At 35.3% G+C, this 24109-nt stretch overlaps 2 protein-coding genes across 2 annotated transcripts; both read left to right on the top strand.

Annotated features, from left to right (window-relative positions):
• Nucleotides 1–3453: 3453 nt before the first annotated feature.
• On the top strand, nt 3454–5715 carry LOC133853826 (uncharacterized). The gene is made up of 3 exons (XM_062289852.1): nt 3454–4769; nt 4911–5109; nt 5455–5715. Exons 1-3 carry the CDS (start codon nt 3454–3456, stop codon nt 5713–5715), a joined length of 1776 nt encoding a protein of 591 aa, XP_062145836.1.
• A 6673-nt stretch (nt 5716–12388) lies between these two features.
• Nucleotides 12389–23997, top strand: LOC133854714 (mitochondrial import inner membrane translocase subunit TIM44-2-like). The gene is made up of 14 exons (XM_062290969.1): nt 12389–12773; nt 12917–13023; nt 13758–13841; nt 13974–14049; nt 14607–14651; nt 14801–15214; nt 15336–15404; nt 16210–16274; nt 16347–16415; nt 16515–16587; nt 16750–16854; nt 22057–22128; nt 22236–22298; nt 23600–23997. The coding sequence occupies exons 1-14, from the start codon at nt 12558–12560 to the stop codon at nt 23729–23731; spliced, it is 1590 nt and encodes a 529-aa protein (XP_062146953.1). The 5' UTR covers nt 12389–12557; the 3' UTR covers nt 23732–23997.
• The last annotated feature ends 112 nt before the right edge of the window (nt 23998–24109 follow it).

Raw genomic sequence — 24109 nt, 5'->3', positions numbered from 1 at the left:
TTTTTTAATTTTCAAATAAAGTTCATTAAACAAAACTAATATTCACAATGTAACTGGCCTGTGAAAGGTTGACTTAAGTTATGAAGGCCTTTGACTTGGTGGCATTAATCAATTGGTCCTACTAGGCATTTTTTTTTTTTAATGTCAAGAAGCATGAATTAAACTTTATTCACTACAAAAAAAAAGGCATTTTGAGCCGTTTCTGTTGGAGCCGTTTTATAAAAACGGCTCCAATTTGAAACGTTTTTAACAAAAACGGCTCCATTTGGAGCCGTTTTTTAAAAAGGTTTTTAATTGGAGCCGTTTTATAAAAACGGCTCCAATTGGAGCCGTTTAAATTAAAAACGGCTCAAAATTGAGCCTGTTTTTAAAACGGCTTCAAAAAATTTAGAGCCGCTTAAGAAAAAACGGCTCTATATGGAGCCGCTTTCAAAAAAACGGCTCCATTTTGAGCCGTTTAATTTTAAGCGGCTCTAATTTGAGCAGACTATTTATATTAGTTAGAGACCTTTTTAGCAAAAGGGCTCTATTTTCAGCCCTTTTATCTAAAACGGCTCAAATTAGAGCCGTTTGTAAGAAACGGCTCAATCTTGAGCCCTTTGAAAAACGGCTCAATTTCTAGCCGTTTTAGATAAATGGGCTCCATTTAGAGCCGTTTTATTTAAAAACGGCTCCATTTAGAGCCGTTTTCTGTAAAAACGGCTCTATTTTCAGCACTTTAATTTTATAAAAACAGAGTCCAATTTTAAAAATTAAAAATAACTCCATTTATACTAATTCTAGCCATATATATTAAAAATAAAAGTAATTAATATATATATATATATATATATATATATATATATATATATATATATATATATATATATATATATATATATATAATCACAACGCCCAAATTAAAGGTGAGAAACAAATTAAAGCCCGATTGACCAAATTAAAGGTCATCGAAGTGAATTAAAGATAAAGAATTAAAATTTAACTTGGTTCCGAGAAAGAAACGACCGCTGGAGTTGGCGTGTGTAAAGCATTCATGTGCCTTCTTTGAGAACCTCCTTAACGATGGACGATCTTTACGAACTTTGATCGGCATCTTCCAAGGCTAGAGATAATAACTATAGCCCACACGCATATAAAACAAAATATCTAAACCACAAGCACGTGTGGGTCACACACCAATTAGAGACGAAACACACAAGCTCATTAAGTGTCCAAAAAAGGCCGGCTACTACACCTAGACAGTTTTTGTCGAATAAAATCCAACCGAGTATAAAAAGATCGAAATTGCCTTAAAGGCTAGGAGAAAAACATCGGAATCGGAGATGTGAAGCCTCTCTCTCCCCGACGAACAAAGCTTTTAGGTTTCTCTCTCTCTAGAAACTTCAAACGTTCTTTCTCTAAAGAGAGAGTAGAGTACTTGATTAGTATATATGTCAATATATATATGTATATATACGTACATGTACACACATACACACACACATATATATATATATTAATAACTAACTATATATTTATCAATAGATTATAATTAATATTTATTGATTTGTTGTGATATATGTATATATATATATATATATATATATATATATATAAAATTGAAAATAATTGGAGTCGTTTTTGTCCTAAAACGACTCTAGATAGAATCGTTTAGGAAAAACGGCCTCTATTTAGAGTCGTTTTATAGTAAGAAACGACTCCATTTAGAGTTGTTCTACTAAAAACGACTCCAAATGGAGTCGTTTTTAGAAAAACGACTCCGTTCGGAGTCGGAGGTGCGCGGGACACGGGACGACACAGTTCTGTCCCGCGCGCCTCCCGACTCCAAACGGAGTCGTTTTTCTAAAAACGGCTCCAAATGGAGTCGTTTTTAGTAAAACGACTCCGTTTGGAGTCAGGAGGCGCGCGGGACACGGGACACAGCTCTGTCCCGCGCCTCTCTTCTTGTCATTTCGCATTTATTGCGAAAGTTGATTTTTTGAAAATCAACGTGCTCATCCCCATGCCAGGCCATGCGCTGTTCCATCCCTCCGGCGCCCATTCTGATCAGACTCTCAGCTCTCTAGCTCACGTCTCTCTCTCTCTCTCTCTCTCTGTCTTCGCCGTCCGGCCATTTCAGTGAAGCCGGCCGGCCACCCGGTTCCTCTAGCTTGATCGGCGTTCTCCTCTCCTCTCCCCTGCACGCGCGGTGTTCTCCTCTCCTCCGGTCGTCTCTCTCCCTCGGCGGTCTCTCTCCCTCGGCGGTCTCTCTCCCTCGGCGGTCTCTCTCTCTCAGTAAAACCCCCACCACCGGCCGGGTAAGTTCCTAAACTCTAGCTCACTGTACGCTTTTGTTTAGCTCTCTCTCCCTCACGCTTTCTCTCTGCAGGTGCCTTCCTCACAGCTCCGACGACCGGCGAAGAAGGCCACGCTCACAGCTTCGACCGGCGAAGAACAAGGTCTCTCACAGCTAGCTCCCTCATGCTTTTTTAATATTTTTTTTTTCATTTATTTATTTTTTACATTTTTTTTTTCTGCTTTATTATTTTTATTGCTGCTTTATTATTTTTACATTTATATATTTCATAAAATTAAAATACATAACAAAAAATATATATTCATAGACAATACAATGTAATAATCTATATATTATTTTTACATTTATGTATTTCATAAAATTAAAACACATAACAAAAAATATATATTCATAGACAATACAATGTAATAATCTATATATTATTTTTACATTTATATATTTCATAAAATTTAAACACATAACAAAAAATATATATTCATAGACAATACAGTGTAATAATCTATATATTAAAATAGCAATCTAAATATAAATGCTTATTTACACAATGTAATAATCAAAAAATAAATTAGTATAAAAATTTGATTCATACCTAAAATTTTTTAGGGAAGAACAAAATATTGTAAAAAAGAAAAACTAAAAAACATAGTAACAGTGTAATACCCTAGTATTTTCTGGTTAATTTTTGGTGAATTATGAAGGAAAACAGTAGTGGAGTTATGATTTTTGTTCGGGAGAATTAATTAATTTTTTTTAAATTAAAAAAAAAAGTAAATAAGAATTGATTCAAAATATTAAAAAATATAACTAACGAAATAGATAAATATAGTATGCAAATAAAAAATCTAATGACAGAATTAAGAATTTAACTTGGAGGCCGGATTGCATTATACCCAGGTTGTTGAATCATGCCCCAACTTAAATTTGACCCATTAAATGTGAAAATAAATTCATGACCTAGGACCAAATAAATTTAAGAAGAGGCCGCGTTGTCTAAGATAATGCTCTAGGTTATCAACTCCTTTTTTTCAATTCTTTGCCAAAAAAAAAAGAAAAAGATTCTAGTAATTAATTGAGGATCGTTTGTGTATATAACACAATCCTTAATTTGTGTTATATATTTGTAACCATTTTGTGTATTGTAATGTGGTAAGATAAATATGGACAAAAGTTGGATGACGAAGTGGAGAGGTTCGAGGGAGTATATGGAAGGGGCCGAAGCGTTCGTGAAGTATGCAGTTACGAACTCCAGAAATAAAAATTCAATTGTGTGTCCATGCAAGAAGTGTGGTTTGAATAGGAGCCTACGGCCAGAAGAAGTATATGATCATTTGACCGGTGGAAGGGGAATTATGCCTAATTACACTGAATGGATTTGGCATGGGGAGAAGATTAGGGCTCCTGTACCTAATAAAGTATGTGTTGTTGAATCTCCTAGGCCGGCTCCGGCTGCAAATATTGTACCAATACTCGACGAGTCAAGAACGATGCAGTCCATGTTGCAAGATGTTTTTGGCATGCATAGTACTCGGGCAGACGATGATGAGTGTCAAGTGGAAGTGGAAGCCGATTATGTACCTGAAGCAGTTGATGAAGAGATCAATGAGAGTGCCAAGAAATTCTACAACTTGGTTCAGGATGCAGACAAACCACTTCATGATAAAACACGATATAGCAAATTGTCAGCTATTGTTCATCTATACAACTTGAAGTGTGTGGGTGGACTCAGTAATACGATTTTCACATTGTTGCTTGAGTTCATCAATGAGATAGTACCAACAGATGAGCCAGCTTTGCCTAAAAGTATGTATGAGACAAAAAAATATTTAAGAGACTTGGGGCTTGGATATGAAAAGATTCCGGCTTGTCGAAATCATTGTATGTTATTCTGGAAGGAAAATGAGAAGTTAGATACATGTACAGTGTGTGGAGCATCAAAGTGGAAGGACGAAATTACTGAAGAAGATGGGTCATCCCGAACATTGAAGAGACGACCGGTAAAGGTGTTGCGGTGGTTTCCATTGGCTTCAAGATTGCAAAGGTTGTACATGTCACAACATACCGCTTCCCACATGAGGTGGCACGCTGATGGGCGCACAAAAGACGGTGTGCTCAGGCATCCGGCAGACGGTGAAGCTTGGAGAACATTTGATACACTGCACCCAAACTTTGCATCAGACCCACGAAATGTTAGGCTTGGTCTAGCGTCGGATGGTTTTAACCCTTTTGGGAACATGAGCACAAGCCACAGTACTTGGCCTGTCATGTTGGTTCCATACAACCTACCTCCTTGGATGTGCATGAAACAACAGTATTTCATATTATCTATGATTATTCCAGGCCCAACTACACCAGGAATGAATATAGATGTCTACCTACAACCTTTAATATCAGAGTTACAGGAGTTGTGGAATGTAGGGGTACGAACATATGACATATCCAAGAAGAAGTCATTTGTTATGCGGACAGCATTGATGTGGACAATAAATGACTTCCCAGCGTATGCAGATTTATCTGGATGGAGTACTAGGGGTTCAATGGCATGTCCTTGTTGTATGCATTCAACGAGGTCAACATGGTTGACATACGGGCATAAATATTGTTATATGGGGCATAGACGATGGTTGCCTGCCGATCATAAATGGCGACAGATGGCAAGAACCTTTGACGGTAAACAAGAGCTGGGTGTTGCGCCTGTTATTCCAGATGGTGGTGAAATCCTACGACAATTACAGGGATTTGATGTTCATGAAGACACAAGAAGAGACAAACGACAAAAAACTGTGCAACAAGGTCATGGGACAAATGAGACCACGGTATGGAAAAAGAAAAGTATTTTTTTCACATTGCCCTATTGGAAGGATAATTTGTTACGACATAACCTTGATGTGATGCACATCGAAAAAAATGTGATGGATAATATCATTGGGACCCTATTGGACATGAAACTTAAAACAAAAGACAACCACGCAGCACGTTTGGACTTACGTAAAATGGGTTTGAGAAAAACACTTCATCCATTCACAAACGAGAGAGGCAAAACATATATACCAGCGGCGTGCTACACGATGTCTAAGGAGGAAACAATTAATTTCTTAAAAGTGATCAAAGATGTTTGAGAAGATGCATTTAATACTCAAATGAATGAGATGATGAAAAAGTGGGAGGAAGAGAAGAGAATATCGGATGAGCGATGGGAGGAAGAGAAGAGAAGGACAGAGGAAGAGAGGAGAAGAGCGGACGAAGAAAGGAGAAGAGCGGATGAAGAGAGGAGAATCGCGGAGGAAGAGAGGAAACAAACTAATGAAAGAATTGTAAGACAAGATCATATGATGGAGAAGATGCAGAAGATGATTGACGATCTTGCTAGAGTCAATGCATCACTTCTAGGCAACTCTTCGTCTGCGTCACGCTCATCGTGAGGGTGACATCCACAGTAACTAGTCCACCAGGTTAGCTCCAAATATGATTAACTATAATTTTTTTGAGTATATAAAGTTGAAAATGTACATTAGGACTAAAGGGTTATTTTTTTAGTATATAAAGTTGAAAATATTATGTGTATTGTTACTCTCTCTCTCTCTCTCTCTCTCTATATATATATATATATATAACACATTTTATTTAAATCACTAATGTAGGTGATGTGCTCTTGACGTTTAATGATGTTGATACGCATAAGGAGCTATCGTGGAAAAGACATTTTGAGTTATGAATGTAGTATTGAACTTTGTAAATGATGTAGGTAACTTTTGTGTTATCGGTTGGACTTGATCGGTTTGTGATCATAGATAACTTATGTATTATGTTTTGAAATTACTTATGGCGATTTACTGTTTACGATTGTAGGTAACTTGATCGGTTTGGGGTTGAGAAAAATTATATATGGTGATATGTTGTACTTGTTATTGTTTGTGTTTTAATGCATTGATATGAAGTTTGTGTTATATATGAGTTTATGTGAAAAGAACTATCGCGAAAAAGATATCTTGAGTTGTTGTGAATGTAGTATGGAATTTTGTAAATGATGTAGGTAACTTTTGTGTTATTGGTTGGACTTGATCGGTTTGTGATCATAGATAACTTATGGCGATATGCCGTTTATAATTGTAAGTAACTTGATCGGTTTGGGGTTGAGTGAAATTATATATGGTGATACGTTGTATTTGTTATTGTTTTTGTTTTAATGCATTGATATGAAGTTTGTGTTATATATGAGTTTATGTGAAAATAACTATCGTTGAGAAGACATATTGAGTTGTTGTGAATAGAGTATTGAACTTTGTAAATGATGTACGAAACTTTTATGTTATCGGTTGGACTTGATCGGTTTGTGATCATAGATAACTTATGTATTATGTTTTGAAATTACTTATGGTGATATGTCGTTTATGATTGTATGTAACTTGATCGGTTTGTGGTTGAGTGAAATTATATATGGTAATATGTTGTATTTGTTATTGTTTTAATGTCTTGGTGTGTACATTAAGACATTGTTTTTGTTTTAATGCATTGATATATATGAAGTTTGTGTTATATATGAGTTTATGTGAAAATAACCATCGTTGAGAAGACGTATTGAGTTGTTGTGAATGTAGTATTGAACTTTGTAAATGATGTAGGTAACTTTGATGTTATCGGTTGGACTTGATCGGTTTGTGATCATAGATAACTTATGTATTATGTTTTGAAATTACTTATGGTGATATGCCGTTTATGATTTAGGGTAACTTGATCGGTTTGGGGTTGATTGCAATTATGTATATGGTGATATGTTGTATTTATTATTGTTTTTGTTTTAATGCCTTAATATGAAGTTTGAGTTATATGAGTTTATGTGGATGTTATGAGTTTATATATATAAACAATATTTTTGCAATTAGGTATTTAAAAAAAATTAAAAAATTAAAAAATATTGTATTTTATTTATTTTTAATTTTAGAGCCGTTTTAACACTTAAAACGGCTCTAACAATATATTTTATTTATTTTTAATTTTAGAGCCGTTTTAACACTTAAAACGGCTCAAAACTTATATTTTATTAATTTTCTAATTTAGAGACGTTTTAAACTTTAGAGCCGCTTTTTAAAACGGTTCAAAACGTTTTCAACCGTTTTAACAAGTGTCTCAAATAGGTTGGAGGGATTTTCCTTAACCGACTCAAACAGGTTTGAGCCGCTTTAGAAAAGCGGCTCTAAATTTTTTGAGTCACTTTTATTTAAAGCGACTCTAAATGTTTTGAGACACTTTACAAAAGCGTCTCAAACAGTTTTGAGACGCTTTTATAAAAGCGACTCCAGTTTGAACCGTTTTTTGCACAAACGGATCAATTTTAATGTTTAATACTTCAGGTGTGGACCCGTTTGTAAAACGGCTCAAAAAAAACGACTCAAAATGTTTAGAGCCGTTTTAAGAGCTTAAAAGGGTTCTAAAAAAGCGGCTCAAAATAGCGTTTTTTTTTGTAGTGATTGGCGTGTAGCTTGGGCCATGATACACGATCGCTACAAAAAACTCTGATATTAGTGACGTGTCAACAGTGATGTATTTTTTGGCATGTCACTAATTATTGACATGTTAAAAAATAACATCTCACTAAAATAATTAGTAGCGCGTTAACTCTGACACGCTACTAAATTTGTGACATGTCTGATTGACACACTACAATCTAGTAGCCTGTTCGATTCACACACGCTATTAAATTAGTAGCGTGTCACTAAATTAGTGGCGTTGTACATTCATCACACCACTAATTTTTTTTGTTTTCCCCCTTCTTCTTTTTATTTTTTCCCTTTTTTTGGTTCTTCATGCATACTCATGCTTACCCCCTATTTATTTTCATTTCCCCTCCCCCCCTCCCGCGTCCTTTTCTCCTTCTAGAAGATGTTCTCTCTTCTCCTCTACTTTTTCTATCTTCTTTCTTGTCTTCCTTTTCCTTCTGTCCGACCAAACTGAGACCACAGAGATCCAAGCCCTCCTCTGCTTCAGAAAAACATAAGTACTCATTTCTTCATTTCTTCTTTTTTGTCTTCATTTTATATGTGTGTGTGTGTGATGGTCTTTCAGCAAGGCGATTTCCTTCTCTCTTTTGTCTTTGAATCTTTTTGACAATTTTGGTTCTTTGAACCAATTGGGTTATGGGTGTTGACCGAAAATGAATGGGTAGAGAAGTTTGGTTTCTCCTTTTCTTGGGTACTTTAGTCAAATGGGTGATTTTCTGTGTTTCAATAAAATGGGTTTGATTTTTGTTTCATAGAGGAAATGTTTTGGTGAAGAAGGAAGAAAAAGGAAGCAGGATAGGAAGAAAAATTAATCTTTTTTTTCAACTGTTGAATTTAATATTATTTTCTGCATTAAATTGCAGGTTATCTACTGCACAAGCTTGAACTGGTCGGAGTGCTGATGGAAGCACACTGTTTAGTGGTTATACCGACGGTGTCGATCGTAAGAGTGTGGTTATATTTATGTTGGACATGGCTTCGAGGCCAACGATGTTTTGGTTTGCCTTCTTGCATGATTTCGTTTTGTTGTAGATAGTTCAAGATGATCAAAAGGGCTTGAATTCATTTGTTAGTACTACTGATGATTTTTTTTTTTTTTTTTTTTTTTGGCTATTCCACAATTAGTGGTGTGGCTGTTCTTAACGCACGCCACTAATTTAGTGGCGTGGCAACTTAGATACGCCACTAAATGAAAATTAGTGACGAACTAATTAATGGCATGGCAAAAATGCTACTAACTACATGTCACTAACATTTAATGACGTGTTAGACGACGAAAAAACACCACTAAATATAAGTCACTAAAAACCAATTTTTTTTGTAGTGTGATGTCGGGAAGGAAAAGTACTTCCTGGCATTAGAATTCTTGAAACTTTCGTTGCGTTAATTTGACCTCAAATACCTGGAATTTATTGTGTTTCCTATCAGTATAATCAAATTTTTTAAAACCTGTTAATATAATGACCAATTGACAATATTCATTATGTTATAAACTATGAAAATCGTCGTAAATATTATACACAAAAAAAAAAAAAAAAAAAAAAAAAAAAAAAAAAGAAGCAAAAAATGCTGTTAATTATACAAAAAAGAAAAAGAAAAAACAATCTGATCGATCAATCTCATAGCTATATAACAAGTTACAAAAGTAAGAATTAGATTTTGATAGACAACAAAAACCCATAATTGAAAAAAAAAAAAAAAAAAAAAAAAAAAAAAAAGGAGAAAAAAGAAAGAAGAAAGTATCTAAAGAACAAAGAAATGTCAAAATTGCCAACCTTACCCTAATTTCTTATTTTTACACACAAGTTTAACCACAAGTGATAGTAGTCGTCATGCATATGAAATTGGAAGATGAGATTATTTTGGCCCTTATATATCCTACAATACTTCGAAAATGATCATTCATATGATAATTCAAATTAATTATAAATTTGCCTTCAATTTTGTGTCATTAATGCTCCGTTTGTTTCGAAGTAAAATATTTTCAATAAATTCATTTCTCAAAAGAAAATTATTTACCTTAAAATATTTTTCGACATTTAGCCTGTACGAAAAGATTGCTACAAAAAAAAAGACATTAGCCACGTGGCTACAGTAGCCGTTACTGTATCCACATGGCCAATTAGCCACGTGTCATAATGACCACGTGGCGAGATGTAGCATAAAATATGAAAAAGCCAATTAGCTACGTGTATTATTTACACATGGCTAATTGTGGCTAAAATATTTTTTTTTAATTTTTTTTCAAGAAATATAATTTTTATAAAATATTTTTAAAATCCAAAAGTTTAGCAACGTGCTTGATGAACACGTTGCCATTTGTATGTTTTGGGGAGAGGGTTTTAAATTTGTCTTTGATTTCAATTTTTAATTTTTTTTTTTTCATTTCTTTTTAAAAGGCGGATCTGTCTGACTTCTTAATTTTTTTTTCTTTTTTTTTTTTTAGAAATCTCTCTATCTCTCGTCTCTCCTCATTTTCTTCTTTTTTTCTTATTTTTTTTCAACTCTCTCTCGTCTCTCCCCAGCTCCCATGTACGTCTCTCCCCATTTTTCATCCAAAAAATGTCTCACTTTATTTGTATTTTTTTCTTATCAGACGACGACACACCCCCACCCGAACGCACGACTCGATCGCCAACACCCGGAGAAGCTCGTTTTCGTCGTTGGTCATGGAGAAGAGGCCGGTGGTTTGTGGGTCCTTTTGATGGTGATTTTTGGTCTTTTTGTTAATTTTTTTTGGTTCTTTTTGTTAGTTGCCGAAGTAGTTGGTTTCGTTTGGTGTTTTCTGCTCATTCTTGGCGAAATGGGTATTTTTGAAGTGGGTATTTGGTGCTTTCTGCTCGTTCTCGGCCAAATGAGTATTTTTGAAGTGGGTATTTTCGTTGATCGGTGGCGTGGGTATTCTCACCGAATCTCGACGACGAGTTAGACAAAGATCTAGCGCGGATCTCGCCGGATACACCGGCCCTTTATGCAAATCTCACCAGATCGCTGGATCTCGACGACGTACACCGGCCCTTTCTCTGTATACCGTATACAATATTAGAAAGAAAGAAAAAATAAAGAAGAAAAGAACATATCGATATCTATTCTTTTTTTGTATTTTTTTTTTTAAAAAAAAATTCCTGATTTTGGCGACATGAGTAAGGAATAGGTGGCTAAAAAAAATGTAATTTTCTATTTTATTTATTTTTTTTTTTTTAAAAAAAGAAATACATTTAGCCACTTGAGGATGACACGTTGCTAAAAGTCAAGTGGTTAAATAGCTACATATAAAATTACACGTTGCTAAATGTACATTTAGCAACAGCCGGATTCACTACGCGTAACCCACGTGGCTAATAGTTAGCCACGTGTATGACCCCATAAAGCCAGAAAACGATTTACAGTTAAAAACAGTAAATCATTTTCTAAAAATTAAAAAATCGTTTTACGGTCAAACTAAAAATGATTTCTGTTGATCATCATTTTCGATTACACTAATTAAACACCGAAAAGTACAAAAAATATTTTACGCACAAACAAATAGAGGATAAGTTTAGGGAAAGTGATATTAAAGCACTCAATTGTAATATGTTTAATTTATTATTAAATAGGAAGAAATCAATGTCATTATCTAGCCACCATCGAATTTGAAAAGCATATTATCCATGCCTACATAAGTAGTACGTTGATGTGATATATATTGTTAAATCCACGTCTAAGGGCTACCCATCAAAGAAATGATTTATATTACTCACAGCACTACACAAACATAGTTAATTTGTATTTCCATATATGAATTTGCAAAAGAAAAAAGAAAAAAAGTATTTTTGTTTTCTTTTTTCTTTTTGGTTCATTGAATATTCATTCATTTTAGGCCTTTAGATTACAAACCAGGCTAGGAGGTAATCCTCTCCTTTCATTTAAATGCTTTCTTAGATGTATGTCGATGCAATTTTTTATCAATTAATCAGCTAATTGAAACCCATGAATTTTTATTATTATTATTTTAATAAATAAATGGGGTAGAGCAAGAGGGGGTCTTTGGTCACTAGGGGGATTCATAACACCAATGAATTAAGGTAATGATAATTAATGCCACTAATCCTGATCAAAAAATGTTTGGCACTACAACTTTTTCTATAATTCTTTTATAAATTCATGTGGCAGTCCATATGTATGTCATGTGGTACAACATAAGTGAAAAAATTAATTAACAAAATTTGATTAATAAGTTTATTGTTTAGTTGCTGATGTGGTAAATATTACGTGGACTAGCTAATAAAAATTGTAGTATTTCTAACTGCACTCATCTTGAGATCGACGGAGGCGGATCTTACGAGATTGTGTGCACAGATACCGACACTACGATATATTTTTCATGATTTTTTATTTTTTATTTTTCTTTTTGTCATAGAAACATTTTTAATTAGAGTAGCTAGAGTTACGTGAAGTTTTTATTCTTAAGATATGGGCTAGGCCCGGTATGTACCCAATGAGACTAGATCTTCAAAACAAAGCATGGGCCAGAAATCGGCCCATTTGTCCTTTTTGCGGTCGGGGCCCGGCCCAGTTCCCGTAGGATTTCTTGCTCACCAATCTCTTCCCGGTCTATTAGGGTTTTTCAGACCCAAATCTCTCTCTCTCTCTCTCTCTCTCTCTCCCTCTCTGAACAAATTTCACAGCCCAAGAACACGATCCTTCTTCAGCCGTAGAGGGACTTTTGAATTGCGAGGTGCCATTACGTGGATAATGCGACAATCCGAAATCTCCAAGTAGAGAAAATGACATATTGGGGACGAATTCAGCAATCGAAGCTCAAGAACTTGTCGTATCAATGGAAGAGATACTATTTTCAAAACCATCACGCGTCTTCGATCACTTCCACTGCTTCATATGCAAAACCATGTCTTTTACAAAATCCCAGCTTGGTTATACAAAACAGTAACAGACCCTCCGATTTTTGCAATAACATGAGGTTTTTTGGTGCTCCAGCTCAGGTTCTTTGCGTTTTGATTTTTCTTTTTGTTTTAACTTTTTTGAAGTAAATGAATTTGTATTTCTTTGCTTTTGTTCCGAACTTGGAGAACTGGGGGTTTTGTATTAAGGATTTTTTTTATTTTTTATTTTAATGCTGTGGCAGGCTTCAAGTTCGAGTTTACGATTACTTTCGGCTAATGGGTGTTCCGGGAATCGTCGTTTCAGTGTCTTCAATGAGTTTTCAGAAAAAATGAAGGGTGAAGCTAACAGGTGTTTTTTGTATTGTTTGTTCAGTTCCTTTTTTTTTTTTTTTTTTTTTTAATGTTCTGTTCAGTTCCTTTTAAGCTTGCTCCCTGTACAGTTATGGATAACCAATGATGTATGCTTTGTTTGGTCGCTGATCATTGTTTTAAGGGGGTAATATGTATGTGATAGAAAGTAGATGAGGGACTTTTTAACCGGGTCTCTATTTGGTTGCTTCTTCTTGTTCAACATTTATTCTTGCCCCTGAATTTATTTTTGGTATGTATGTTTGCTTTATTTCGCTGCATGAACAATGATATTGGAAACAGAAAATAAATTATAACTTTCGTGTCTAGATTTTTAGTTGTTTAGGAATGGCTAAACAATGAAGTCTCACTGAGCCCGGTATGACTTTTTTGTTTATTTCATCTGAACATAAAATCTTTTCTTTTGCTTTGATTGAGTCATGATCAACAAGGGGTTTTATTGTTGGAGTAGGCAGAGAGATGTCTTTGGTTAGGTAATTGTGTTATATCCTTAAGAGTGTTACTTCTTTTGCAGTTAAGATGAAATATAGGATTTGGATAAGTATCTGTATTTGTTGAGTTTCTGGATGACAGTGGCTCAAGTCCCCATTCCGATTTTGAAGCCGAATCAAACAAGTTTTTGCTTATATCAACACTTTATCTTTCATGTCTTCTTTAAACTCCATTTTTTATCTTGAGTGCGGGACTTTATACTTGTCACTCTGTTGGATGCAGAAATCCAGAATTCCAACAGTCACTCAAGGAGCTGAAAGAGAAAGCAGAAGAGCTGAAAGGGGTGAAAGAAGATCTGAAAAATAGGTAATATTGTAATTACCTAATGACTTGTGTAATTTTACCATTATTAATTATTAGGCTGAGACATACTGTTGTATGTCAAGGCTTAGTGAACACTTCAATGGAGGGATTGAGATGGTGAAATGGCGAATGCAGAACAAAGCAGACAACTGAGCAACTGTACAAGCATGTGGATGGTGTGTGGACGGAGGCTGAAGCCACGGCTAAAAAGGTTTGATTTAAATATATATTGCAGTGCTGAAAGAAGTTAAAAATAACAGCTCATACTTTTGAATAGATTCTATTAGTCGCATCTTATAAATTTTCCTGATGCTTCCTTCTGATGTTCTGCAACACATAGTTCTGGTCTCTAGTGAATTTCTTTGTGTGCTTTTGCATGCATTTGTAATTTCATCATCAGCAGTGTCTTCAAATATGTTTAGAGGTTGTGTTTAGCTTGTAGGGTGGGTCTTAGGGCCTGTAAAATTAGAGGTGTATCTTTGGCACTCATCTTCCAAGATCTGCAGCACTTGTTGCTGCTAATACCTTGCCAAGGGCAGGGGCGGAGCCAGCATCCCCAACTTGGGAGGGCCAAATTGGGAAAAAAAAATTGGGGGTAATTTTTTTTTTTTTTTTTTTTTTGGGAAAGCCTTGGGGCTTGTGGGCAAAATTGAAGATTTTTTTTTTGTTTGGGGGGGGGGGGGGGGGGAGGAAATTAAAAAAAAAAAAAAAATAGGACTAAGATCTATATTAGTGAAGTACTATTCATGATATTGTTGTTGTTTTTAGGTTTCTGCCAACATGAAAGAGAAGATTTCAGCTGCAACTGAGGAGGTCTGCTTTCTGTTTATAATTTCAGCTCATCAGTGATGTACTGCTCTACATATTTTGCATTGATGAGTGATGATAATATACTAGTTTTTTTATTTTTTTGAATGATGATAATGATAATATACTAGTTACTTACTGTCTTATGTGATCAGGTCAAAGAAACTTTGGGGGTTGGGAAGCAAGAGTCTTCCGAATTTAGTGGTACTTCAGCTAATCATGGCACCGATATGAAAGATGGAAGCAAGGCCTCATCTGGAGAAGAGAATTACCAGCAGTCTGCATCTGGTGAAACTGCAGAAACTTTGTTTAGCAAATTTAAGTCCAGTCTTCCTTCCCAGAAGGTTTCTTTGGCATTCCAGAAATTCAAGGAAGCAAAACTCACTGACTTAGCAAAGAAGGGATATGATATTGTAAAAGATGAATTAAGTGGCACAACAAGTAAGAAAAAGCACCTGCAACATAATCCTTCCACATCAACAGGTGAAAGAAGTACAAAAACTGATATCGTCATTGTACCCTTAAAGCAGTCCCCATGGAGTAAAAAGTGGGAGGCATTCAAAAAGAAGGTATATTTACCCTTGTCGCCAATTCTACTTCTAAAATCATAGAAGTCTATCTATTTTATATATAATTTCTTGTCTCTCATCTGAAATAGTTTTTTTTTTTCTTTTCTTTTTTCCCCCCAAGCTTCAAGGTCATCCTACATTCAAGCGTATCAGCGGGTTTAGTGAACCTGTTGTCACAAAGAGTCAGGAGGTATTTTTCAATCTAATATTGTTTCTTTTCATTTATAAGTTTGTCTAGTTGAAATGCTAACCCGTTCTGCTTGGTTTTCTTGTTTCTGCTGCGACTTTTTTTCTTGAAATGACTCTTGGCATTAAATTCCTTGTGTTGTATGGCCATGCTTAAGGTTTGAACAAAAATTAGATGCCACTTATTGGCACGACAAGTCAGATGTGTTTAAATAAGAATGGGGTTGAAATCTCTCTCTCTCTCTCTCTCTCTCTCTCTCTCTCTCCCTCCAATAATGAGGTTTTTCTTGTAGTTGGGCTTGAGATGCAAAAAGTAGAAGCTGAATGCCTAAGTACAATTTATGGACATCTTGTACAGAAGTAAACGTGTACCTGGTTATGTTTTAAAGCTAGTATTTGAATTTTTAGAAACCTTACAAAGATGGAAAATTTAATCTATAAAATGCAGCCTTGAATTATGGTTTTCTCAGTGCCAATGCCATATACTTAGCCTGTTTTCTTGTTTATTGCTTTTTGTTGATTGGTGTCAACTGTAACTGAAAATGATTGCTTAGCTTCTATTCCATTTTTTTTTTCTTGGTATTTAAATTTATTCAAATTGGTCTAACCAGAAGGGAAGGGTTGAAGTATTATATCCTTCTTGAACTTGTAATGTTATGCATTGCAAATTCTAATTGACATGTAAGAATTTGATCGTTGACAATGACATGTTATTCAGTTTTAATTTTCCTTATAATTGATGTTAATTTTCTTAATACTCATCCTCTTGCAATGTGTGTTGTAAATTTTGTTTGGGTTGGAATTGGCAGATTGCAGAAGATGTGCGGGAAAGATGGGAGACAAGTGATAACCCCATTGTTCACAAAATTCAGGAGTATGCTTTTCTGCCTTAATATTTTTTCATGTTATATTCTGAGTGCTAATCTGACCGTCTTCTGTTTGACAGTCTCAATGAAAGTATCTTTCAAGAAACAGATGCTGCAATATCAGTCAAGGAAATACGGCAACGAGATCCGTATGTTCATGTTTCTGCTAGTGTTTGTCTCAGAATTTACATTCCATATTTTAAAAACTTCTAACTTTTTTCACTTTCTACAATTTTTGTGTGGATTAGATCTTTCTCTTTACCAGAGTTTGTGGCAGAAGTTCAGGAAGCAATCAGGCCAGTCCTCCATGCTTACATGAAGGTGAGGCACTGAGCTTCTTTAGGAATTTTGGAATGGTGTTGCCCTTTTATTCTGCCATTTTCTATCCATTTTTTTTTCCAAGATATGAAAATGAATGTGGCTCATATGAGTGCCATTGGAGTTTCTCATCTGTATCAAATTATAGATGGTTTATGTTTACAGGCAGATGTTGAAACTCTTAAGAAGTATTGTGGCCCTGAAGTGATAGAGCGGTGTAAAGCGGAGCATAAAGCTTATCAAAGCAATGGCATCTTTTTTGATAACAAGGTAATAAATTTCACTTTCCCCAAGTCTATCGCACTGTTTCTTAGCTTTAGTTCTAGTTTTATGCATGAAACAAAAGTATGTGACTGTTTCTGTCCAAATTGGGTTGCATTGTGTTAACTATGGTGATAATATGCAAAAAATATAAGATAAAAATGGGGATGAATCTTCTCTGCTTTCATTCCATTCTTCCATATATATTACTGTGGAAGATTGTGCTTTTATACCTTTTGTGGTGTCTATTGAGGGAAAGAAATGATAGAAGTTTTGAGGACCGTGAGAGGACTTTGGAGTAGATTATCTTTATTTTTCAATACCCTGTATCTTTGGACAGTTGTTTTTGTTTTTTCTTTGGTGGTTAGTTATCATGATTTCCTTGTTCTTTTTGCTCCTACTAGTTAGTTAGTTTCTATTGTATACTCTCTATGTGCTTGAAGGCGTCTTACGCTTTTAATGATATTTCAATTACTTGTAAAAAAAGAGTGGTTGCACAATACAATTCATGAATTGACAGCTAGTGGGGACACCTCACCAGAAACAGTTGGTGCCTCATCTACAAGTTGTAAAAGCTCCTATTATTCTAACACTCCTCAAGCTGTAGCGTGTGTGTGTATTATGCTCAACTTGGAACAAACAAAACAAACTATGATACTCTCCCTCAAGCTGGAACAACTTGGAACACACAAACACAAAGACAAACTTTTTAAAATAACATTAACTAGACAATACGCTACACTGAACATGAAAGTTGAAAGTCCACTAAAACGTCAACACCAATTGAAAATTGGCCAAAAAATTCAATGCCCGTTGAATCCTCACCAGAAAACACCCATTGCTGATCGAGACCTTGCTAGAAACATCAATGCCGGTCAAAACCTTGTCAGAATCATCAATGGGCAGTCAAATCTTGCCACAAAACACCAAGGCCGGCCAGATCTCGTTGGGAAACAACCCACAAGCACAAGATCCGGCAAAACTATGTTGGAAAACAACGAAGTGCTCGCCAGCCAACACTTTTTCCGGCGAAACAGCACTGGAAAGCAACCCACAAACACCATAAAAGTCATTGGAAACCTTGTCGGTGACGGAAATAACTTCACTAGCGTTGGAAATGACACATCGGCACCGGTGACCTCCAGATCAATGCTAAAAACCACCGAGTCAACCGGATATGAGTCGACCGGGTTATAAACTGGTCTGACCCAACTTTTTAAATGAATCGGAATAGGTCCAAGATAACTAGATTTGAACTTTTTTTTTTTTTTTTTTAACTTGGGATGGACTGGGCCAGGTTGTGAATTGGACCGGGTCGACTCAAATCTGGTCCGGACATATCTTCTTATTTTTTGCTGAGTGGGGCTGGTCTTAAGTCGGGTGAAGAAGATTTAGGCTTGATATGGGCTCAACGATACTTGGGCTGCGTTATAAGGAGTGGACTGGGCTTGGGTTATGCTTAGACAAGTAGGTGACTTTTATATGCGTGTTGGTGGACAGCCAGTAGCACTCGGTGTTGCAGTTTGAAAGATAGTGGTTTCGCGCCTTTTGTAGTGTTTACGGAAGGAAAAGAATGAAAGAAGTTTTGAGGACTGTGAGAGGACTTTGGAAGAGATTAAATCGTTATTTTTCTATGTTGTGTATCTTTGGACCTCAACTTTTGTTTCTCCTATGGTGATTGGTTGTCATGATTTCCTTCTCTTTTCTTGTTAAGTGTTTTCTAATGTATACTTCCTGTGTACCTGAGGGCGTCTCATGCCTTTAATGATACTTTGTTTGCTTATAAAAAAATAAATAAATAAGGCATGGATTGGGCTTTTTTTGATTTAATGGAAGTGGATTAGGCTGGACTCAGCCTAAGAACAAAATTGGAGTTAGCTTATTCTAGATAAGGAATTAACTGAGATTATCCTTATCCTATATAGTGATAAGATACACCCGCAACCAAACACGAGTTGTCTTTTTTCCATACTTTGTGTCTTTGGACGGTGGCTTTTGTGTCCCCTTTGTCGCTTAGTTTTGGCAATTTTCTTGTTCGTTTTTCGGTTTCTAGTTAGGTGCTTTCTCTTGTATACTTCCGACGTACTTAGGGGCGTCTTATGCTTTTAATAAAACGAGTTTATTACATATCAAAAAAGAAAAATGCCACAGACGTTGGTGAAACAGCCAGTGAGCACCACAAAGAATGCCTCCAACCATGGAAACCACTAAGAACACCACAGGACACCAAACTATGTCACCAAAATTGGTAGGTGACCATTGACACCGCTGAAACAAACAAACTCGGGGTTCGTTTGGCAACACTTTCTGTCCAAGTTTTTTGCTGTTTTGCTAAAAAAGCAAAAGCATTAACAAACAACTCTAAATATAAAACACTCAAAACTACCTTCACCTTATGTCACATCATAACATTTTTTTCAACCAAAAAGCAAAAAACACCCTCTAAAAAGTTTTTGCCAAATGAACTGTCAATTAAATACTTAATTAAATAATGATTTTTTTTTTTTTTTTTTTTTTTTTTTTGATAAGTAAGAAAATTTCATTAAAAAAAGGTAAGGCGCCCCAAGCATACAGGAAGTATACACAGGAGCAACTCAGCTAACCCACATAGAAACCCAAGAAAACCCACAAGGAACTTTTTATTTTATTTTCATACTGAAGACTTTTTCCAGTCACCAATAATAGCTCCTTTAGAGCTTCTTCAAGGCGCTGTCCATGTGGGATAAAGCCCACATGGGTGGTGCTGCCATGAGGGAGAGCTGAAAGTTCAACCAAAAAGGGGAAGAAGAACAAAGACTATATATAAACAAAGGGGACTAAACATAAATCCAAAACCTTAGTACCTGGCTCTGAAACCATGATAACTATGATGTGAATATGCAAAATATAAGAGAAATAGGGGTGAATCTTCTTTGCATTCATTCCATTCTTCCAAATATATAGGAAATGTAATTAGACAATACAACTCATGAATTGAATGAATTGAGAGCTAGTGGGGACACCTCACCAAGGGCTACAAGTTATAGAAACTCTAATAATTCTAACACAATGTACAACGTAATGTTAATCTTTTAGCACATTCTCAATTCTTCCTCTTTCATTTGCAAGAGTGTATTTAAGGATATGATGGGCGTCTAGAATATGTTTCAAAATTGAGATGTGAGAAATGTCGGAAGTAATGAGATATGAAATGTATTTGAACTTTGAGACGTCATATTACTTTTGCAATTAAGAACTTAAACTTTAAAAAGTGTCAATTTAAGGTAGCTATCTGTCAATTTTTTTTCAATTTAACCATCCGTTAGAATTTCCGCTAAATCATGTCAAAATTTCCAAAATACACTTAATGTTTTTTGGGGAAAAAAAAGAAAAAAAAATTGCAAGGATTTAGGTGTTGGTTAGAATTTAATGGAATTTGCAAAATTACCCATGCCTGAATCTTTGAAAATTTTTATAATTTTTTTTTTTTTTAAAAAAAAAAACTGGGTATTTTGAGAATTTTGACAGGATTTAACAGAAAATTTTAACGGAAGGTTGAAGTTGAAATTGGATAAAATTAAAAGATGGATACCCTAAATTGACACATTTTTTTTAAAAAAATAAAAGTTTGAGTACTTAATTGCAAAAGTAATGAAAGATTAGGGGAGACATTCTTAGGCTTTTCTAGATTTGAGGTGTGGGATGGGGGTAGGACCAAATTTTGGCATGATTTGTGGTGTGGGGATACAGTTCTTAAGGAAGCTTTTCCTGTTTTATTTGGTATTGCTCGTGCAAAGGATGCTTTTGTTGCGGATAATTTGGAGCTCTTGGGTGGTTCTAATCAATGGAGTGTGAGCTATTCTAGAGAAGCGGATGATTGGGAAGTGGATGTCTTTACTTCTTTTTTTCAGGTGTTGCACTCGGTCAGTGTAAGAAGAGGTAGTGAAGATAGGTTGTGGTGGGTCTCCTCCATTAAAGGCTTATTCAAGGTTGGGTCTTTCTTTAGCTCTTTAGCTTGCTTTGTGGGAAGTCACTTTCCTTGGAAGAAAGTGTGGTAGACTCAGGCTCCTACAAGGGTGGCATATTTTGCGTGGTTGGCAGCTCTAGGTAAGATCCTTGCATTGGATAACCTCAGGAAGAGACATGTTATTTTAGTGGATAGATGTTGCATGTGCAAGGGAAATGGGGAATGTGTGGATCACCTTCTTCTTCACTGTGACGTGGCTTATGTTTTGTGGAGTGCTCTCTTTACTCGTTTTGGTTTGTCTTGAGTTATGCCTAGGAGAGTCTCTGACTTGTTCGCTTGTTGGTGGACGTCTGGAAGGCCGATGAGTGCTGCGATTTGGAAGATGGTTCTGACATGCATTCTTTGGTGTGTTTGGAATTAAAGAAATAATAGGTGTTTTAAGGATTTGGAAAGGTCCTTGGAGGATAGTTTAGCTTCGTTTTTTCATACTTTGTATATTTGGACGGTGTCTTTTGTGTCTCCTTTGTCGCTTAGTTTTGGCAATTTTCTTGTTCGTTTTTCGCTTTCTAGTTAGGTGCATTCTCTTGTATCTTTCCGGTTTATTTATGGGCGCCTTCTGCTTTTAATAAGAACAGTTTATTACTTATAAAAAAAAAAAAAAAAAAATTAAGCTTTCCCTACTTTTTTTGATAGTAACCTCAAAACATTTATGCATTTGAATCTTTTACTAGATGCAGATCCATGTCAATAATATGTGTTCATTGTTCAGTTTGAATGGAAACTTAACGTTAAGCCCTTATAAATTTTGACTTTTCTAGTCTTCTTTGCTTCCCCTTTCTGGTTGACTTGTCCTTTTCTAGAAATTGGCTGGTTACGTCAATCCTAGCCATTGAGTTGGTGTTTGTTTCTTTTATGTTTTAGATTATTACGATATGGACTCAAAAACTAGCTTACTAGTCACATGTTCTCCAATACATTTTAATCCGGTGAAATGTACAAGTGTGTCAATCAGATAACCTATTCTGCACATGAATAAAATATTCTTCATAAAAGTTGTTATAATGGTTTCCAACACTTCTTTTTCTGTGAGTTTCGAGTTAATTAAAGTTTTTTTTTAAAAAGCCTTATTTTATTAGTAAACAGACCTTGTTAGAAATTAAAATGCTAATTGAAGTGTGATTAGATAATGGTTTTAAGGTACACAGTGGACAGTAGTCAGGATATGTAGCAGTGATGTTACTAATTTGTGGCTTTTCTTAATGCAGATTCTACATATATCAGATGTTGAAGTTAGAGAGACCAAAATGATGGGAACTTCTCCCATTATAATCTTTATGGTATATGCATTTATTTTATCTTTGAACTTGATAGCAAGCATCTTTAACACTTCTCTTGTGCAAACAATGGCTGACATTGATGACCCTCTTATGTGGAATTGTCACAGTTCCAAACACAGCAGGTCTATTGTGTACGTGACAGAAATGGTTCAATAACAGAAGGGGGCCAGGTAAAAGATAATTTCTTTTTTTCAAGCATTATGTTGGCCACAAGAGCATCTTCAAACTTAAAAGTGGTATCCATGGTTCCCTTAGCATTGGTATTATTATCTACCATTATATAGGTGTAAAATTTATGTCTAACCATGACCAGAACAACTTGAACCTTAGGTCTCTTGTAAGTAGCTTATGTTGATTCTTCAGCTTGGATTTCTTTTGAAAAATGGTTGTTTTGTTTAGATTTTGCTACCTTCAAATTTTAATCTTATGATGTAAGTCTAAAATTTTACTCTTAAAATTTGTTTTGAAAAATGGTTGACATCAGTCTTCGATTTGAAAGCATTTTTGAAGTTTTACTTGTGTGTTTCTTGTATCTTTGCTGATTATTATTATTATTATTATTATTATTTATCTAGATTAAAACTTTGAACCTTTTTGTTCATTTTTGATAAATAACATATTGAATGGTTCTATGAGATTATTTTGCAAGCTGGAAAAGTGACAGACAAACTGATAGATAGGCATTAACATGAATAAAGTGGATCTCCTTTTTTTCCCTCCTTCTAGATAGGCATTTCTCTTGTATACTTCATATGTACTGGGTTGCGCTTTGCGTTTTTAATGATATTTCGATTACTTATATATATATATATAAAAGAAGTGGATCTCATTTTAAGAAATCATGGTTTCGGGTATGTCTATCGAGTTCCGGTCAATTTCCATGGCTTGGGTATGCCTTTTGAGTTGTATTACATGTCTTAGAACCTCATTCATATGTTTTCCATGGATTTGCACCATCTGGAGTGTCGAAACCAGACATAATTGGGAGAAGCTGATCCAAAACTAGGGCTAGAAACGCCTAGCAACCCATCTCTTCTTGTGTCAACATGAGCATGGGGCGGCAAGACTATATAGGTTAATCCTAACCGACCAATTTAATTAAACAAATCAGATTCCTCAACCCAAACTTGTTAATTTCATGTTAGGTTCGCGGGTTATGTCAAAAATGACCAGCTTTAAGCATGTCCGGGTGAATTGAGGAGTGCAAGTTACTTGGTATGTAATTCATGTAGAACATGAGACTGATAGTGTGAAACCTAATACAAAGCAACACTAGTCCCATCGCGCAACATTTGTACCATGTTATTGTGTAGAATTTAGCTTTAGCTGTGCTTTTATATGATCATATAGATGCTATCTCTAACCATTGCATTCAAGGAAATATAACATTTTATTATTATACCGCCATGGCCATGCTTCTAAGAAATTTCAATGATACTAAACATCCTGTCATATTCTGTGATATTTCTAGGATACAATCCACACTGTTTACTATGCTTGGGCAATGCAACTAGTAGATGCAGAAGAACTGGGAGATGGTGCTCTCTACCCAATATGGAGGCTAAGAGAAATGCAACAATTTGGAGTCCAAGCCCTCATCTAGTTTCTTGGTACTCCCATTTTGTTGATGAATGTTTTACTAATCTCTTCTTTTTTGGGGGTATAAATTGCCCTGGGTTTTGTTTCATGCCAGGGAAACTTGTTAGTAGGTATTTCTTATTTATTTTTGACTGAATAAAGAAAAGAGGTACAATGCATATTATTCATTCATCTGAGTCTGATTTGTTTGTCAATCTCAGAAATTCTTAATCTGTAATTGATGAATAGAGGGTTAATCCATACAAAACTGAGGAACAGAATAGTTTAACATGCCCTTTCTCTCCCCCTTTTTTGGTGGTTCTTGATTATTTTTTTTCTTGAGGCATAATTCAAATTTTACAAGGATCCTGTTAGAAAAATAGTTGAAATCCGTGCAAAATGA

The sequence above is a fragment of the Alnus glutinosa genome, chromosome 13 (assembly GCF_958979055.1).
Source record: "Alnus glutinosa chromosome 13, dhAlnGlut1.1, whole genome shotgun sequence".
NCBI classification, from domain to species: domain Eukaryota; kingdom Viridiplantae; phylum Streptophyta; class Magnoliopsida; order Fagales; family Betulaceae; genus Alnus; species Alnus glutinosa.
The sequence above is the reverse complement of the archived record's forward strand: the minus strand, read 5'-3'. Positions and strand labels throughout refer to the sequence as shown.

Excerpts from the sequence above, each read along its gene's own strand:
- LOC133853826 (XM_062289852.1), top strand. The coding sequence starts at position 3,454 with ATGGACAAAAGTTGGATGACGAAGTGGAGAGGTTCGAGGGAGTATATG. Across the intron at positions 4,770-4,910 it reads GTTATGCGGACAGCATTGAT|ACGATGGTTGCCTGCCGATC; the intron begins GTGGACAATAAA and ends TATGGGGCATAG. Across the intron at positions 5,110-5,454 it reads ATGGGACAAATGAGACCACG|TGGGAGGAAGAGAAGAGAAT; the intron begins GTATGGAAAAAG and ends ATGATGAAAAAG.
- LOC133854714 (XM_062290969.1), top strand. The coding sequence starts at position 12,558 with ATGACATATTGGGGACGAATTCAGCAATCGAAGCTCAAGAACTTGTCG. Across the intron at positions 15,405-16,209 it reads TTGTCACAAAGAGTCAGGAG|ATTGCAGAAGATGTGCGGGA; the intron begins GTATTTTTCAAT and ends TGGAATTGGCAG. Across the intron at positions 16,855-22,056 it reads GCATCTTTTTTGATAACAAG|ATTCTACATATATCAGATGT; the intron begins GTAATAAATTTC and ends TTCTTAATGCAG.